The sequence below is a fragment of the Macaca mulatta genome, chromosome 15 (genome assembly GCF_049350105.2).
Source record: "Macaca mulatta isolate MMU2019108-1 chromosome 15, T2T-MMU8v2.0, whole genome shotgun sequence".
Taxonomy (NCBI): domain Eukaryota; kingdom Metazoa; phylum Chordata; class Mammalia; order Primates; family Cercopithecidae; genus Macaca; species Macaca mulatta.
In genome coordinates this window covers 116589151-116608757 of record NC_133420.1, presented here as the reverse complement: position 1 = coordinate 116608757, position 19607 = coordinate 116589151, and the positions used below count along the sequence as shown (strand labels likewise).

The following is a 19607-nucleotide window of genomic DNA, read 5'->3' as shown; positions in this document are numbered from 1 at the left end:
CACAGAGGGAAGGATTTTGTTATGAGGTCAAGAAACTATGGAACTAGGTATTTGAATGAATTTTCTACATTGGCATTGAAGTCTCCCAAGATCATGGCAGAATTTGGAGTAGAGTAGAAAACAGTTAGTATGAACACCTAATTCTCATTTAGTGTGAGGCGTAAACAAAACAGTGGTGAATGTTAACAAGGGGAGGCTGCATTATACTGTCTTCAAAGGAAGAGAGTTTTTTTACCCTTCATGGAGGTGAAAATGTAATGGCTTGTTAGTGGTGATGTTAATATTGAAAAATAATTTGGCTTTAATATTAAATCGGGGGCCTTTAAAATATTATATCAAGGATACATTAGATATTTGAAACAGTGTTTTATTTTACAACTCAATATTTTTTGGTGGAGGCAGCAGGGCTGCCTTGAACAATGAGATCACTTGGACACAGGAAGGGGATCATCACACACTGGGTCCTATTGTGGGAAGGCGGGGGGTGAGGGATAGCATTAGGAGATATACCTAATATAAATGACGAGTTAATGGGTGCAGCACACCAACATGGCACATGTATAGATATGTAACAAACCTGCACGTTGTGCACATGTACCCTAGAACTTAAAGTATAATTAAAAAAAAATACAAAAGTTAGCCGGACGTGGTGACACACACCTGTAATCCCAGCTGCTCAGGAGGCTGAGGCAGGAGAATTGCTTAAACCTTGGAGGTGGAGGTGGTTGTGAGTGGAGATTGCGCCATTGCACTCCAGCCTGGGTGACAGAGTGAGACTCCATCTCCAAAAAAAAAAAGGTATTAATGCGATCAAAACATTGGAAAATGGTAGTAGGTTTTTATTTTCACCCATTTTGATGAACAGTTTTCTAGTTCTACTCATGAAGATGAGGCAAGACTCCTACCTTCCCTAGTTCTGGCACCTGTACTATATTATCGATTTTAAGATTCTAAATGAATGAATAGGGATCACCTAATTCATGACAGGAGCTGTGATGAAATGTGAAGAATGCTGTGTTAACTGAAATCTCGAAGTCCACATGCGGTAGAATTAGCAACATCACAGGGAAGAATGTCTGTGAACCAAGTCAGAGTGTTTACTGTACCAGTGGAGGCTTGTTGAATTTTTATTAGCTATATGCAACCAAACTATACATACTGTTAAAAATGTATATTTGAGAAAAAAATTGTTTGCTACTTTTCAGAAAAAACAAGGAGAGAAATGACAGCCAAAGGTTCTACAGGAATGGAAATTCTGCTGTCAACATTAGAGGTAAATCAGTGACACACTTTAATTATGTAACTACTAATGCCAAGCGATACTGAAGAAAAAAAGCCTATGTGTGTGTATAAATACACACAGAAACACATACACACGTACATATATACACATACACATACATATACACACGTGTGTGTATATATATATGTAACAATTTTTATTTTAGAGGTAAAGCCAGTGAATGAAAGTTTGTTTTAGGTTTTTAAAATACTATTTGGAATGGTGGTATAAATATTCTAATATGTGTTAGGTGACTGTTGAAGTATATTTCCCTTTTACAATTATAATGATAACTAAATTGTAATCCTAACATGCCATTCTAGTTGGTAATAGAAAATAAAGCATTAGCTGGAAATAAATCTTTAGCTTAAAACAAATGGTTGACATTGAAAATTATCGTTTATTGTTTTAGCTGATATACATTTGTGATTTTACTACACATATTGGTTAACTATATTATATTGATGATAATTGAATTTCTATGCCAGTGTAAAGTTTTGGGTGAACCAACAGGATGTATTCAGAATCAGGATTCTGTATTTTGTTCAGTTGCAATGTTAAGAACAAGAAATGAATTCATGTTCTTCAATAGGAGGTCTTAGCATCATGAAGATGTCACTTCTCCCTAGACTGATCTGTTACTTCAGAGCAATCTCAATAAAAGTTACCAACATGTTTTTTCTTTCTTTTACCAAATTTTTTAACCAAAATTTTACCAAATTTTTTTTCTTTTCTTTTTTTTTGAGATGGAGTCTCACTCTGTCGCCCAAGCTGGAGTGCAGTGGCGTGATCTCGGCTCAATGCAACCTCCGCCTCCCAGGTTCGAGTGATTCTCCTGCCTCAGCATCCCAAGTAGCTGGGATTATAGGTGCACACCACCATGCCTGGCTGATTTTTGTAGTTTTAGGAGAGATGGGGTTTCACCATGTTGACCAGGCTGGTCTTGAACTCCTGACCTCAGGTGATGATCCGCCTGCCTTGGCCTCCCAAAGTGCTGGGATTACAGGTGTGAGCCACTGTGCCCGGCCTAACCGTTTTGTTTTTAAAGTCCAAATGGGGAGACATAGTCAGCAAAATATAAAGCACATTTCTGAGAATGAAGATAAATGAGAAAGGACTATCCCCATTAAATATCAAAGAACATTAGAAGTCTTCAGTAATTAAAATAGTTTGGAAATTATGCATGAGTAATAGATAGACTACTACTATAATGTAACAGAATAGAAAATCCAAAAACAAAATGCATATGGGAATTTAGTATTATTTATTAAAGGTAGCATTTCAGATCAGTGAGGAATAGAGTGGTAACTATCTGGAACAATGTAACATTGAATCCTGATTTCCTGCATTCCACACCCAAATAAATTCCATATGAAGCAAATATTTAAGCATGGAAAATGGAATAATAATACTAGAGAAAGAGAGAGGAATTTTAAAATAATCTTACAACAAAGGATTTTTTAAGTATGAAAAAATAGAAACTATAAAAGATTGATAGATTCAACTATATTAACAAAAGGATGTAGAAAAAAACACCATGGATATTTGGAAAACTGAGGAAAAGTATTTTGGCTTATATAATTTCTTTGACATGTAAAGAACTTCTTCAGTTAAAGGCCGGGTGTGGTGGCTCACGCCTGTAATGCCAGCACTTTGGGAGGCCGAGATGGGTGGATCACAAGGTCAGGAGATTGAGACCATCCTGACCGGTAAAACCTGCTCTACTAAAACCCCGTCTCTACCAAAAAAAAAAAAAAAAAAAAAAAAATTAGCCGGGCGTGGTGGCAGGCGCCTGTAGTCCCAGTTACTCAGAAGGCCGAGGCAGGAGAATGGCCTGAACTCGGGAGGCGGAGCTTGCAGTGAGCCGAGATCGGGTCACTGCACTCCAGCCTGGGCGACAGAGTGAGACTCCATCTAAAAAAAAAAAAAAAAAAAAAAAAAGAACTTCTTCATTTAGGAAGGAAAAAAAAACCAAAACAAAACCCTCAAAAACCACGTAAAGGCTATGCACAGTTCTCAGAAAAAGAAACACAGATGTCACTTGAGATTGAGCATTACTTTTAATAAGATAAAACCGAAGTACAATGTTTAAACATTTTCACTTATGAGATCGGTTGTCCAAACTTGGAGAAATAGCCCCTCCTCTGCATTGCTGATGGTAGTATAAATTATTTCCTAGAGAGCAGCTTGGTAATATCTATTAAAATAAAGGCCCATATTCTTTGAACTTGAAATTGTAGGCATTTACCTTACTGTACAGATGTACTTTACCACGTGTAAATATATATCCTTAGTTAAATTTGAAACTTTTAATAGCAAAATATTAAAAGCAACCTAAATATTTCATGGGTAGATGACTGGTTAAATAAACAATGGTGATATAGACATATAATGGAATATATCCTGTAGCCCTCAAGAAGAAGAAGCTCTTTATCTATTGATATGTAAAATATCAAGGTGCAAAGTAGTACCTATAGAGCAATACCATTTGGAGAAATAAACCTGTATGCACATGTATATTTACATGGATTTCTTTTATATGTGCATATTATCTTTGGCAGAATGCAAAAGAAATTAATAACATGATCATCTTCTGGGAGGGCAGCTAGGTGATTGAGTAGTCACCAGACATACATTGTAGTGCCATATAATTTTGATTCATTTACTTTTTATTATCTGTTTGGTAGAAAGATGAGGAATTCAAATGACAGAATGATTCTTCTTGGAGTAATGTCGATATTAAGCAAGTAATATAATAACTAAAAATGATTTGTAAAAATTCTTAAAGGCAGAAGGAAACAGACTGAAATGATGAAAGAATAGTGAAAACCTGAATACATTTGTTCCTAGAGAAATTGGAAAGGTTATTTGTAAAATATGGGTAGTTCCCAGTGGAATCAAAAGTTTGGGAATCAAAAGTTTACAATGTTTTAATAAAACAAACTATTTATTTCAGAACACAAAAGATCTTCAAACTACACTTAATATCTTAAGCATTCTTGTTGAGCTGGTGTCAGCTGGTAAGTTTTTGTTTCTTTGGTCTAATTTCTGTTTCTAAACAGTGATCAACAATGTATCATATTCACTTTATTTGGAATTTTCTGATACTCTTATAGAGGCTATTCTGAATATTGGAATTTAGAAACTGAAATTTCATACTTTGTTGTCGTTGCTTTGTTTTTGGTATCTTTTCAAGTATCCCTCAGACTACCCCATAGCCATGTATTTCACAGCCTTGAACCTAGAATTTCAGCATGATTTGTGTTTACCCTTTGTGTTCTATTTTCTAAATAAATGAGATTAAGCAAAATATGTTGACGGTATTTGTTTGATTTTATTGATTGATTGCTTGAGATGGAGTTTTGCTTTTGTTGCCCAGGCTTGACTGCAGTGGTGCGATCTCTGCCCACTGCCATCTCTGCCTCCTTGGTTCAAGAGATTCTCCTGCTTCAAACTACCAAGTAGCTGGGATTATAGGTGTGTGCCACGATGCCTGGCTAATTTTTGTATTTTTAGCTGAGATGGGGTTTCACCATGTTGGCTAGGCTGGTCTTGAACTCCTGACCTCAGGTGAATCCGCCTGCCTCGGCCTCCCTAAGTGCTGTGATTACAGGAGTGAGCTACTGCGCCCGGCCGTATTTGTTTGATTTTAGAAGTCATCAGTTTTAACCATTTCTTGAATGCTAACAAGTTATGATACCTAATATGGGAGGATTTGTTGTTTCAATTTCTTTTTTATTGTTAGGTGGAGGTAGAAGAGTGAGTTTCTTAGTCACCAAAGGTGGTTCTCAAATACTGTTGCAGTTACTTATGAATGCCAGCAAAGAATCTCCCCCACATGAGGACTTAATGGTACAGATTCATTCTATTCTTGCAAAGATTGGACCGAAAGGTAAGGGATTTCATTTGTATGATTGTTGAATCTAGAACTATTTTTGTAACATGATTCTCTCACCTTGTAACTACTCAGTTTTTAAAAATGTTATTTTAAATTTCTATGGATACATAGTAATTGTATATGTTTATGGGGGTACATGTGATATTTTGATACAAATGTATCTGTAATGATCAAATCTGGGTACATGGGGTATCCATCACCTCAAACATTCATTATTTCTTTGTGTTGGGATCATTCCAAATCTTCTTTTATAGCTATTTTGAAATATATAGTAAATTATTATTAGCTATAGTTGCCTTACTGTGTTACCACTGGATGTTATTCCTTCTATTGAAATGTATTTTTGTATCCATTAACAAACTCGTCTTTATCTCCCGCTCCCCATTACCCTTGGCAGCCTCTGATAACCACTATTCACTCCTTTTATGAGATCAATTTTTTTAGCTTCCCCGTATGAAAGAGAATATTGATATTTATCTTTCTGTGCCTGTCTTGTTTCACTTGCATAATGTCCTCCAGTTCCATTCATGTTGCCGCAAATGACAGGATTTCATTCTTTTTTATGGTTGAATAATATTCCATTGTGTAAATAAACCACATTTTCTTTATATATTCATTCATTGATGGACGCCTAGGTTGATTCCATACCTTGGCTTTTGTGAATAGTGCAGCAGTAAACATGGGAATGCAGATAGTCTTCAGTATACTTATTTCCTTCCATTTGGATATATACCCAACAGTAGGATTGCTAGATCATCTGGTAATTCTATTTTCAGTTTTTTGGGGGAACCCCCATACTGTTTTCCATAGTGGCTGTACTAACTTAGATTCTTGCAAACCGTGTATGAGTGTTCCCCTTGCCCCTTATCCTCACCAGCATTTATTATTTTCTGTCTTCTTGGTAACAGCTGTTTTAACTGGGATAAGACGATCTCTCATTATGGTTTTGATTTGCATTTCCCTAATGATTAGTAATGTTGAGCGTTTTTATCTATACCCATTGCCCATTTATATGTTTTCTTTTGAGAATATTTATTCAGATCTTTTGCCCGTTTAAAAAATCCTTTCTCTTTTTTTTCTTTTTTGCTGTTATTTGAGCTCCTTATATATTCTGGTTATTGATCTAGTGTCAGATGAGTAGTCTGTATTTCCTCCCATTCTGTAAGTTATCTCTTCACTTTGTTGATTGTTTCCTTTGCTGTTCAGAAGCTTTTTAGCTTGATGTAATCTCATTTGTCAATTTTCGCTTTGGTTACCTATGCTTTCCAGGTCTTACTAAATAAATTTTTACCCAGACTAATGTCCAGAAGCATTCTCCAATGTTTTCTTATGGAGAGTACTTAATTTTTAAAATCTAAAATGCTACAGCTTTTTCTTAGATTTAGTAATGAAATGCTTTTTTTTTTTTTTTTTTTTTTTTTTTGACAGAGTCTCATTGTATTGCCAGGCTGGAGTGCAGTGGTGTGATCTGGGCTCACTGGGCTCCGCCTCCTGGGTTCAAACGATTCTCCTGCCTCAGCCTCCCGAGTAGCTGAGACTACAGGCGCGTGCCACCATGCCCATCTCATTTTTTGTGTTTTTAGTAGAGACGGGGTTTCACCATGTTGGCCTGGATGGTCTCAAATTCCAGACCTCATGATCCGCCCACCTTGGCCTCCCAAAGTGTTGGGATTACAGGCGTGAGCCACCGCACCTGGCTGAAATGCTTTTTTATAGTCAACTAGTGACCTGCAAGAACTGAGAATCCAAAATTTATGAGGAATTCTATTGCATGTGGTAGAAAAAAGAAAAATGTTTGGGTCACAAATGTCTCTTGGAGTGTGTATGTGCCCTCTCAATGTGTTTCTAAAGGATACATGCAATATGGGTATTGTTGAGGCTATAAGGAAGGAGTATGGATGGGAATGTTTTGAAGAACATGGAGGTAAAATATGTCACTGTTTTCTTTAATAGTCATATTTGTGTTGCATAGTGTGAATGCTCAGGAAACTTACAATCTTACTTAAGAAGAGAAAAATAAGGGCTGGGCGCGGTGGCTCAAGCCTGTAATCCCAGCACTTTGGGAGGCCGAGACGGGTGGATCACGAGGTCAGGAGATCGAGACCATCCTGGCTAACATGGTGAAACCCCCTCTCTACTAAAAAATACAAAAAACTAGCCAGGCGAGGTGGCGGGCGCCTGTAGTCCCAGTTACTCGGCAGGCTGAGGCAGGAGAATGGCGTGAACCCGGGAGGCGGAGCTTGCAGTGAGCTGAGATCCGGCCACTGCACTCCAGCCTGGGCGACAGAGCGAGACTCCGTCTCAAAACAACAACAACAAAAAAAAACAAACAAAAAAACCCAAAACAACAACAACAAAAAAAACACCCCATGAAGAAGAGAAAAACAGAAAAATTATGAGACCAGTTATTACAACTGTAAGACATGTGAAATATTAAAAAATGCAAATTGAGAAAAATAGGATATAGAACAAAGGAAGAAGTTGATTGAGTTTAGGTTAACTAGGGAAGGCACCCTTTGACTAGAACTTAAGTTCAGTTGTCTCCTTGCACAAAGATTAAAGTAATTCCTTAAATTATTAGAATTGTGCCTTTGGCTGGGCGCAGTGGCTCATGCCTGTAATCCCAGCACTTTGAGAGGCCAAGGCGGGTGGATCACGAGGTCAGGAGTTTGAGACCAGCCTGGTCAACATGCTGAAACCCCATCTCTACTAAAAATACAAAAAATTATCCGGGCATGGTGGCGCGCACCTGTAGTCCCAGCTACTCAGGAGGCTGAGGCAGGAGAATTGCTTGAACCTGGGAGGTGGAGGTTGCAGTGAGCTGAGATTGTGCCACTGCACTCCAGCCTGGGTGACAGAGTGAGACTCTGTCTCAAAAAGAAAAAAAAGAGTTTTGCCTTTGCCTGTGGCATACATGTGAGTTTTAAACTTTGAGTATTTGGCTAAAATGCTTATTGGAAAAAATAAGGATGCATGTGTACATAGTTTGTGTATTTATTAACATACATATTTCTAGCCTGTCTTTATGTATTGTATAAGTAATTAGTAGCTTTTATAGGTGTTGTTTTAAAGAAAGGAACCCTGAGGTGACTTTAATTTTCCAAGTGTATTAGAAGCTTATTTAAGACTTAAAGATGTATTTAGTTTATTTAAGGAATATGTTAGCTATCTCTTATTTTTCTTTAGCGCTTGTATTTAAGATCTAAAGACTCCCTTTTGAGATTTTTGTGGAAAATGAAAAAATAAGAAAACCATAATTTGGCAGAAAATTGTTAAAACCCCCTGATTTATTGATGAGTATTGTTGTGCTTTCTCTTCTAATCAGAACTGAGTTTTCTTCTACTTTTCATGAAATTAAGATATTGATTTTTAAAATAGTTCTTTAATATCCCTTTTAAGTTTTAGTTCATCTTTGTTTTCTTTTATATATTCTTTTAAATTTGGGCTATTTCCTTTATGGTTTGCCCTAGTTTCCCATGTTTATGTCATTCAAGGACATTATATGGTAATTTTTTGAGTGTTTTTTCTATTCTTTTTATTTTTCTAGTGAGATAAGATAATTTTCCCTCATGAATATTGAGTTATTTTGATTTAAAATTCTTTGTTTGCTGGTCCTATTTACTTTAAGTCTTTTTTTTTTTTTTTTTTTTTTGAGACGGAGTCTTGCTCAGTCACCCGGGCTGGAGTGCAGTGGCGCGATCTTGGCTCACTGCAAGCTCCGCCTCCTGGGTTCACACCATTCTGCCTCAGCCTCCCGAGTAGCTGGGACTGCCGGCGCCCGCCGCCATGCGTGGCTAATATTTTTTGTATTTTTAGTACAGACAGGATTTCACTATGTTAGCCAGGATGGTCTCGATCTCCTGACCTCGTGATCCGCCCGCCTTGGCCTCCCAAAGTGCTGGGATTACAGGCGTGAGCCACTGCACCCAATCTTAAGTCTTTTTTAAAATTCATTTTTATTTGTATTTTTATATAGTGAAGGAGTACAAGCGCAGATTTCTTACATGCGTGTACTGTGTAGTGGGGAAGTCTGGGCATTTAATGTGTACCCATAACCTGAATAGTGAACATTGTAGCTAACAGGTGATTTTTCAACCTTCACCCCTGACCCACCCTGCCACCGTTTGTATCTCCAATGTCTACTATAAATCTTAACATTCTTAAGTTTTTCTTATTTAAATTTTTTTTTACTGTTTTAATCTCTTCATAAGAATAAAAATTAAGAACATCTTTTCTTCCCTTTCTGTGTTAAGAATTATTTCCCTTTAGAAATTTATTTGGTAATGTTTGCCAGATTATTTTCTGTATAAGCTGTTCATTTTTTAAATTAATTTTTATTTTTTTACAAGTCAGAAAGGAATATGGTTCATATTAAGTAAGTACTGCTGTAATGGACATTTAGATTTTGTTCCTCTTGACTCTCTGATGGTGTTCTGGGAAATGTGTTGAACTGGACAAATGTATACGTGTAGTAGAGCAGTTCAGTTTTTTTTTTATGACAGTCTAAGTGTTGGGCTACTCTGGCCTCCATCCTCCTGCCCTATCCCCCTGTCTGTTTCTTGGTATGTTCTTTCAACTAATGTTTTAAAATAAAAGGGATGTTTTATTTTAAAAATAATACAAATAAGGATTATAATTTTATTATTTTCAGGCCAACTTTATATTTCATAATATTAATTCACAATATAAATTTAAAATTTACATCACTGATTTATAATATCATCGTTTCATTCAAAACTTACATGTGGGCCAGGCACAGTGGCTCATGCCTGTAATCTCAGCACTTTGGGAGGCCAAGGCAGGTGGATCACTTGAGGTCAGGAGTTTGAGACCAGCCTAGCCAACGTGACAAAAGCCCGTCTCTACTAAAAATCCAAAAATTAACCTGGTGTGGTGGTGGGTGCCTGTAATCCCAGCTACTCAGGAGGCAGAGGCAGGAGAATCGCTTCAACCTGGGAAGCAGAGGTTGCAGTGAGCTGAGATGGAGCCACTGCACTCTAGCCTGGATGACAGAGCAAGACTCTGTCTCAAAAAAAAAAAAAAAAGAAAAAGAAAAGAAAAGTTATACGTGAATTAATTGTCTTTTTTTTTTTTAAACAGATAAAAAATTTGGAGTAAAGGCTAGAATTAATGGGGCTCTGAATATAACCCTGAATTTGGTCAAGCAGAATTTGCAGAATCATCGCTTGGTTCTACCTTGCCTTCAGCTTTTACGAGTATATTCTGCCAACTGTGAGTATTTAAGTGGCTTTTAGTTGACTCAGTGTTGGAAAGTTACACAAAAAGAATTTTAAAGTATTATGATTCTGTAAACCTCTGAAATTTGTGAAAAAGGAAAGAGAAGATTTAATATGGCTCATTTTAACTCTTGACTCCAACCACAACAAAAGTGATGTGGGGTGAGGTTAAGTTGGGCTGTGCATGGTGGCTCATGCCTGTAATCCTAGCACTTTGGGAGGCCAAGGCGGGCGAATCACCTGAGGTCAGGAGTTCAAGACCAGCATGGCGAAACCCCGTCTCTACTAAAATTACAAAAATTAGCCAGGCACGGTGGTGGGCACCTATAATCCTGACTATTCGGGAAGCTGAGGTAGGAGAATCGTTTGAACCTGGGAAGCGGAGGTTGCAATGAGTCGAGATTGTGCCATTGCACTCCAGCCTGGGTGACAGAGCAAGATTCCATTTCAACAACAACAACAACAACAACAACAACAAAAGAAGAAGATTAAGTTGATAAAACCTTGAACATTCTAACTAATTTCCCCAGTTTATAAAGGATAGGAGTGAGGAGGATGGGTAGGCAGCCTGTATGTGGAAGAATATGAGGGTATTGGCCACTGGAAAAGCTCCTGTGCCTCTTTGGACTGTCACAGATGAGAGGAAAGCAGAAAAGGAAGGGATGCAGTAGCACGGTCACCTGGAGCTGATTCTCTTCAGCAATCAACAGGGAAGTAGCAGAACTGAAAATAACTAGTATGGGAACCTCTGAGGAAGTTAGAGAGAAGAGGGATCACAGAGAGACAGACTCAGATAAAATGTCTTCCAGAACACACACTCTCACTAACACGAGGTTCCACACCATGAGGTGTGGATTTTTTTTCTATTCTCTGATTGCAGAATTGAAGTGGTTAATGAAAGAACCTAAGATTGAATTGCAGAATATATGTTACTGTAGAATATTATTGTAAAATAATGATAGAGTGCTAGATATGTGTGTATATTGCATATATACATATATGTAATATATAAACATATGTAAGCTTACGTATATGTCTCTGTGTGTGTATATCAGTACCTTTAAAATATGGCTAAAGGTGTGCTCTGTGGAAAACAGCTTAGAACACTTAAATAACACTTATGTAATTAAAAAGAACATAAGGAAATAAATGAATTAGATACCTAACCAATGAAGTTAAGAACAGAGAAATAAACACCGGGAAAGTCAAGAAATGAAATAATAAAGGGAAAATGAAAAATATGCATTAGAAAATAGAAAAGCAGTTGATTAAAAAAAAAAAAAGAACAACTGTATTGGATTAAAAATAAAATAGGCTGGTACAGTGGCACATGGCTGTAATCCCAGCACTTTGGAAGCTAGGCAGAAGGACCACTGAAGGCCAGGAGTTTGCAACCAGCCCAGGCAACATAGTGAGGTGCCATTTCTACAAAAAATGGAAAAAATTGGCTGGTTGTGGTGATGTGTGCCTGCAGTCTCCGCTACTCAGGAGGCTAAGGTGGGAGGATTTCTTGAGCCCAGGAGGTTGAGGCTGCAGTGAGCCAAGACTGCACCACTGCACTCCAGCTTGGGCAACACAGCAAGACACTATCTCAAAAAAAAAACAATGCAACAAAAACCCCAAAATGTAAAAAGTAAAACAACTAAACTACCAAATACTCCAGTCAAGGTAAAAGGAATACAGTATAGACATGAAGTTAGAAGGGATAATGGAGTAATAAACAGATACGAGAAAATTAAGATCATCCTACGAAATATTAGGAGCTACATTTTTGGTGGCATTTTATTGGATTAACCAGTAGAAGGCTAGCAAACGGCTTATCTATAATTTAAAAATTGTTTATTAAACAATTTTCTTTTAGAGACAGGGTCTTGCTATATATCTCAGACTGGCTTTGAACTCCTGGCCTTAAGCAGTCCTCCTGCTTCAGCCTCCCAAGCAGCTGGGACTACAGGCACATGCCACTGTGCCTGGTTCTACAATATATTTAATAACATTTGTTCAGAATTAAAAATGTTAAGCACAGTTTTCTGATTAGGTAATTATTTGCATATTCCATATTAAACACTGAAATTGTTTCATCTTTTTCCTTGCTACTTTTGCTTTAATTAAAGTCCTCATTACCTGTTACCTAGACCATAGCCTCCTAATGTGTCTTTCAAAACCAGCTTCCCCAGAGTTCTTTGAATTCTGACCTGTTTATTTAAAATGCACATCTGATTTGTTGTTCCTTTTGGGTGATTCCACATAGTCAAAAGAGTTAACAACTTCTAGGGCCTTTCATAATTTGTTTCTCAACTTCTTTTTCCACCTCATCTTCCTATTTGTGTATCTTTGTTTGATACTCTGTGTTTAACAATATGTAACTGCTCACATGGTGATGTTCATTGTCTTCGTTCTGTTGTTTGTATCATTCCTGTGTCCAGAGCCACATCTACTGCTTTACCTCAACTCCTGTCCTAGCTAATGCCTACTCACTTTTAAAGACTGAGCCTAGGCATCATTTTCTCCAGAAATGTCTGTGTCTCACTCTGAATTAGGAACTTCTCAGTGGTGTAATCCAAATAGTCTACAATTCTTAATCAATTTTGAAAGTAATTTAGTAATTATTTGTTTCATTCTCTCTGCACTTTGTTCTTTGAGGTCAGAGGCTATTCTTGTTTTGGAATCCCCATAACCTGGTGTTCAGTGAGGTTCACTAAATTTATTAGAGAAGTATGGAGTAACTGAAGAATTTTTTTTATAATAGTTTTTTTTTTTTTTTTTTTTTTGCATATAACTTGTTTCAGAATTTCCCTGCACTTTCCATAACAAAGCAAAAACAAAAAACAGTATTTCTTCATGTGGTTAGCTTAGATGGACTTTAAGAGTGGCTTGAGTTGACAATTACTCAACAATTTGTATATGTTTTTGGCTATGTATCACTAAGTGTACACATTTTTGGTTGTCAAAGCTTAAAATAATTTCGCATCTCTTTCTCCCTCTCTCAGCTGTGAATTCAGTATCCTTAGGGAAAAATGGAGTTGTGGAACTGATGTTTAAAATCATTGGACCATTTAGTAAGAAGAATTCCAGTCTTATAAAGTGAGTAAATGTTTTGAATATAAACATAGGCATAGCCTTTGTTACTCTGGGCCTCATTATCTTGAGATGTACAATGAGCAGGTTGAATTAAATTGTCTCCAGGGTTATTTCATTTCTTAGTTCTTAAATAATGATTTTATCATGATAAAGATTTTCTTTAGTATAAAATTTAATCTTCACAAATATATCAAAACTGGACAGTTTTGAATTCATTGAATATAATGTTTATAGTAACTGAGACTGAACATTTCTAGATACGGTAAAAGGAAAAAAGATTATCTATAGAGTATTCATTCAGAAACATTTATTGAGTGCCTACTATATTTCTCACCCAATTTTACAATCTTGTAATGACTTCTTCATTCTTATGAATACCTGAACAATCTTAAATTGATATATTTCTATTTTGTCAAAATCACATCATTCTTTTTCCCCATCCATTATGTGTGTATATATACACATATGTATGTATGTATGTATGTATTTTTATTCATTCCTAGGCCTTTCAGCCTCAGAAAATGAAAGTCATGTCTCATTTATTGGTTACAGTTTAATATTTTCTTAAACCATTTTAGAGTTCTTTCTTTAAAATTTTTTTTTATTGTGGAATTTTAAAAATATACATAAAATAGAGTTTATATTATATTAAACTAATTATATTGAGTTATATTAATTACTTATTGTGTTTAACAATTCTGAACATTCCACCATTTTTGTTTCATTTATTTCCACTCCACACTTTTGTTTGTTTGTTTTTCCTGGGGTACTTTTAAGAAATCTCAGGTGTTTTATATGTACATAAATGTGTGTGTATTTCTATAAGCAGATCCTAGATATTTTCTCTTGGATTATTTTCTTTGAATATTATTTATTTTCTAAATACCTCAGTATATAATTCTACTAAATAAGGACTTAACAATAAGCAGAATACTACAATCATAGCCAATAAAATTACTAATTTCTTTTTTTTTGAGATGCAGTTTGGCTATGTATCACTAAGTGTACACATTTTTGGTTGTCAAAGCTTAAAATAATTTCGCATCTCTTTCTCCCTCTCTCAGCTGTGAATTCAGTATCCTTAGGGAAAAATGGAGTTGTTGCCCAGGCTGGAGTGCAGTGGCATGATCATGGCTCACTGTAGCCTCAAATTCCTAGGCTCAAGTGATCCTCCACCTCTCTCTCCTGATACTTTCTTAATACAATCTAAAATCTAGTCTGTGTTTGGTTTTCTTCAGTTGTTTCAAAATAGCCCTTTTTTAGTTGGTTTGTTTGACTCAGAATCCAAACAAGATACATGCATTAGTCTTCATTATATTTAGGAAATTTCCACACCTACACAGATGTAGAGAGGATAATATAATGAACTCTGTTGTATCTGTTACCCAGTTTTACTGTCAAAAATCTGTCATTTTAATTTCATTTTCCTTTTCTGTTTTTCTTTTTTCCAAGCGTATTTTAAAGCAAGTATCAGCCATTGTATCTGATATTTTCTGATTATGTAGGAAATGCCTTTTTTTTTTTTTTTGCAGTTGGCTTGCTTGTTCAGGGTCTCAATTAAGTCTCTACATTATATTTGATTGTTATGTCTCATAATCTTGTGAAATCAAAAAAAGTCTTCCTATGTTTTGGTTTTGTTTTATGTGATGAAGGACTTGAGTGATAGGTCTTTTAAAATGTCCCATGTTCTGGCTTACATTGACTATATCCTGGAATAACTTAACATATGAGTTACGTTTTCTATATACCCTTACGTTTTCTATATACTGATAAAACTGTGGCTTGATTAGATTTGGGATTTTGGTTTGTTTTTTTTTTGGTCAAAAATATTTCATAGGTGGAGCTGGCAACTTTGTTTTATGTCACTTAAGATCATTGAGTTGAGGTGATCTATCCGTTAGAAATGTCCCCATCCACTTTTCAGTCAGTGATTTAGCAGTCATTCATGACATTGCCTATATCTGTTATTTCATTAGTGGTTGGAAAATAATAACTTATCTAATTTTATTTCTGTCCTGTGTTTATTAGCTGTGAATCTTTTGTAATGCAGAACTTGTCCACATGAACTATTTGATTAGATTTTACTCTTAAACAAATAGGCTTCAGGACATTTCCAGTGTTTTCACCCCTTCTTAATAACGGTCAAATATTTTAAAATATTTTGGGAACTTACTTGCACATATAATTATTTATTAAATATCATTTGGTGGGATGACAGCATAGTTACAGCTGCGTAAGAATTATACACAATCCCAGACTATCTGATGAAATGTAACAAAGCAAACAAAATGTTTGTATCACAATCGGTAACACAGAATATTAGCGTCTTATGGTGGTTTAGAGTGGGCTCTGCAGGCAGACAGACTTGGATTTGCATGTTAGCTCTATCATTTACTGGCCCTAGGATGTAAGTAAGTTACTTAATTTATTATGCCCCAGTTTCCTGTCTGTAAAATGGTAATAGTATTAGCACCTCTATTATAAGATTGTAATGAAATGATTCCTATAATTAGCACAATGCCTGTATTAATGTAATACAGTTTAGGTAAGCAATGCAGTAGTGTGTGTATGAATGATTCCTAGGTAACACTAAAAGTACATTCTTTATGCTTTCATTTATATGCTGTTTTCCCCCTTAATCGGTATGGCATTTTAAAATTTATCTTTTGTATAATGTCCATGATCTCCTACTTAAGATGTACTTCATGCTCTATTAAAACCAAGTTATCAAATCTAATACAAAATGTTCCCAGGGGAAATGAAATGGAGCATTTCAAAAGGATCTTTATAATACACCACATGGGGTATATCCAAAACCTTATAGAAATCAGTGGATCTAAAACATCAGAGAAAAGATGAATTATTCATTATTTTTCTATTTCTACTTTAAAAAGAAAAAGCAATCTTTTATTTTTACTTTAAAAAGAACAAGCCGTTCATTGACCAAACTTGCTATATCTTGATCTCTTATCATTTTTAGTAATCTGAGGGTCTCTCCTCTAATTAACTAAAAACCTCAGACATCTAGAGCTTTCTGTTGTATTTCTTCCTCCCTTTAAACAATGCTCCACATTTAATGGGAAGAAGATTGAGATTGAGGAAGAGGTATATTTGAAGGCTTATGCTTCCTTTCCTTTTAAATTTTAGGTTTTGGATTTAAAACTGTTAATCTAGAAGGAAGCAACTCAGGAGGTTATTTTAACTGTATCTTTTTGAGTTTCCCCATAGGTTTGGAAGTCATTGCAAGGACTGCCCTACAACTGAAAGTAGATGTCACTTCACTAGTACCTGGGGACTTAAGCTTTTTTCCTTCACATCTCCTAAATCTAAGCCACAGACTACTTTTTGAATTATCGTTGCTTGTAGTATTCTTTGTGGAAATATGAAGACTGGAAAAATACATGAGGAAGTATAAATTATTTATACTGAGAAATTTTAATTAATTAACATAATACAAACTATGCATTTCAATAAATCTAATATTTTACAATTCTTTTGGAACATTAATTTACTCTGACTTATGAATGTTATAGAATTTCAGTGATTTCTTTGTGGTAAAGTTCTAAAAATAACTCTTAAATAACATTTGGTAAAAATGTACAGATGACTTTGCACCAAACTTGACTATATCTTTGAATCTACTGGAAATAAGAAATTGCCATCCGAAAGAACTGGGTTCATATCCCAGCTTTCCAGTGTTGAAAAATAAACATCAACAGGAAAAAGATGTTCTATTTCAGGATTAGAAACTGTCAGAAGCACTTTCATTTGGTTTAAACAGTTGTAACAACTGCCAGTAGGGAGAGTTTCTGAAAGCACTCTAAGATTTTTACAATTTTGAGTAAAGAATCAGCTGTAGAAAGGAAAGTCTTGTGAGTTCATGGTAAGTGATTGCATGTAAGTTATTGTATTAGTCTTCTAGGGCTCTTACAACAAAGTCCACACACTGAGTGGCTCAAAACAACAGACTCTTATTGTTTTATAGTTCCAGAGGCTAGAAGTCCAAAATCAACTTGTCAGCAGGGCCGTGCTCCCTCTGAAACCTGTAAGGGAGCATCCTTTCTTGCTTCTTCCTAGCTTCTGGTGGTTTGCTGGCAATCTTTGGTGTTCCTAGGCTTGCAGCCGTAGCATTTCGGTTTTTGCCTCCATCATCACGTGGCACTCTCCTCTTTTGTGTCTGTCTTTGCATTGTCTTCTCTCTCCTTGTAACACCACCAGTCTGTTGTATTAAGGGTCCACCTACTCCAGTATGATCTTGCCTTAACTAGTTACATTTGCAATGACTATGTTTTCCAATAAGGTCATATTTGGAGTATTGGGGATTGGGACTTCAACATATCTCTTTGGATACAATTCACCCCATAACAGTGATTTAACTGCATGTACTTAGCAGTAAGCACAATTTGTGATCTTTCACTGTGTTCTATGTTAGCTGTGTCTTAACTTTGCATAGTTTGCATAGTCTTTCACAAAACTTGACTTCTATGTATATATGTAGAAGTTAATGTTTTTGATGGATCATGGTAGTCTCTAATAAAAGTTGACAAGGAAGCCTTCTTAGTAATGGTAAGAAACATACTACATTGAATGGTAAGTGGAGTCTGCTACTTACTGTAGATAATACATGTAATGCAGTGAGTCTTGAGACCTTCTTAACATGATTAATCAGCAGATTGTTTAGTGCCTTGGGGAGGAAATATTTTGTCTCAGCTTTCTTAATCACTTTTTAAATAGAAGAGATTTATAACATGTAGAAATTAAACAGTAACCATAGGAAGAGGGGTTTACTTAGTTTCTCTTATATTACATTGACTTGTTTTTAAAAATACATTTCTGAGATGTAGTTGACATGATACAATCTGTACATTCAAAGTGTACAGTTTGATGAGAATGAACATATAGGCTGGGCTAAAGCCTTTAGGCTTGGTAGGCACAGTACTTCTAGGGTCCCATAAAAATGTTTTAATTTCTTTAAAAATCATATAAAAAATGAACTTTTAGGCTGAAGAAAGTGTTTTCATTTGTGATATTAGTGCATTCATCTTTATACCAACACCAACATGGTTGTAAAATGCTATATGAATTTTAAATACTTTTTTGAAGGAAGGGGCCTATGAAGGCAAAGAAGTCGTCTGGAGCCCATGAAAGTCATAATGTGATCCTGGATATATGGCTAAAGCTGTGAAAAACTGTCACCACATCAAGCTAGCATCTCCATCACCCCCAGAGCTTTATTGTGCCCCTTGGTAGTTCTTCCCTTGCGTCTCTCCTTTGGCCCTAGAGGTCATGGCTGTGCCTTCTATTACTGTAGATTTGGTTACATGTAAGTTCAGGAATTTTATATAAATGGAATCGTAGTGTGTGTACTCTTTTTCGTGGTGGGGTGGATCTGGCTTCTTCCATGTATCATGATTATAGATTCACTTATGTTGCACGTGTCAAAAATTTATTCCTTTTTATTGTTGAGTAGTAGTCACAATTATATGGCTGTATTGTAATTTGTTTATCCATTCACCTATTAATGGACATTTGAGTTGTTTTTAGTTTTTGACTGTTACAAATATATATAAAGCTGCTGTGAATGTTTATTGGGATATATAAGCATTCACAGACTTTTTATGGTCATATATTTTTTATTTCTGCTGAATAGATATCTAGGAGTGGAATGGCTGGATCAATTGGTAGCTTTTCAGAAAAACTGCCTTTCTGCAGTATGTTAAATCTTTCCTCTGCTTGAACACGTGGAGTACTATTGTGATAAGTGTTTTAATGTTTTCTAATGTTTATGTCAGATCTAGGTCTGTTTCAATTTTTTTTTTTTTTTTTTATAATCGTGGGTCTTTTTTTCCCTGCTTTTTGCATGCTTGATAATTTTTGAGTGCCAGTCATTGTGAATTTCACCTTGTTGAGTGCTGGATATTTTCGTATTTCTATATTCTTGAGGTTTGTTCTGGGATGTGGTTAAGTTAGTTGGAAATAGTTTGATCTGTAAATGTCGTTTCACGTTTGTTAGAAGGAATCAAAGCACCGTTTAGGACTGATTATTCCCCACTACTGAGGCAGAATCCTTAGGAGCACTCTACCCAATGAATTACGAGGATTTCCAGTG

General features: G+C 35.8%; 1 protein-coding gene across 4 annotated transcripts in view; it reads left to right on the top strand.

Moving 5' to 3' along the window:
- Positions 1 to 19607, top strand: part of AGTPBP1 (ATP/GTP binding carboxypeptidase 1) — a 197877-nt gene that overhangs the window by 56136 nt on the left and 122134 nt on the right. For all 4 annotated transcript variants that reach the window (XM_077966284.1, XM_077966285.1, XM_077966286.1 and 1 more), the window contains exons 4-8: positions 1206 to 1273; positions 4239 to 4302; positions 5028 to 5174; positions 10281 to 10412; positions 13408 to 13501. In XM_077966284.1, coding sequence (XP_077822410.1) covers positions 1206 to 1273; positions 4239 to 4302; positions 5028 to 5174; positions 10281 to 10412; positions 13408 to 13501 — 505 coding nt within the window. The remainder of the gene's footprint in view (positions 1 to 1205; positions 1274 to 4238; positions 4303 to 5027; positions 5175 to 10280; positions 10413 to 13407; positions 13502 to 19607) is intronic.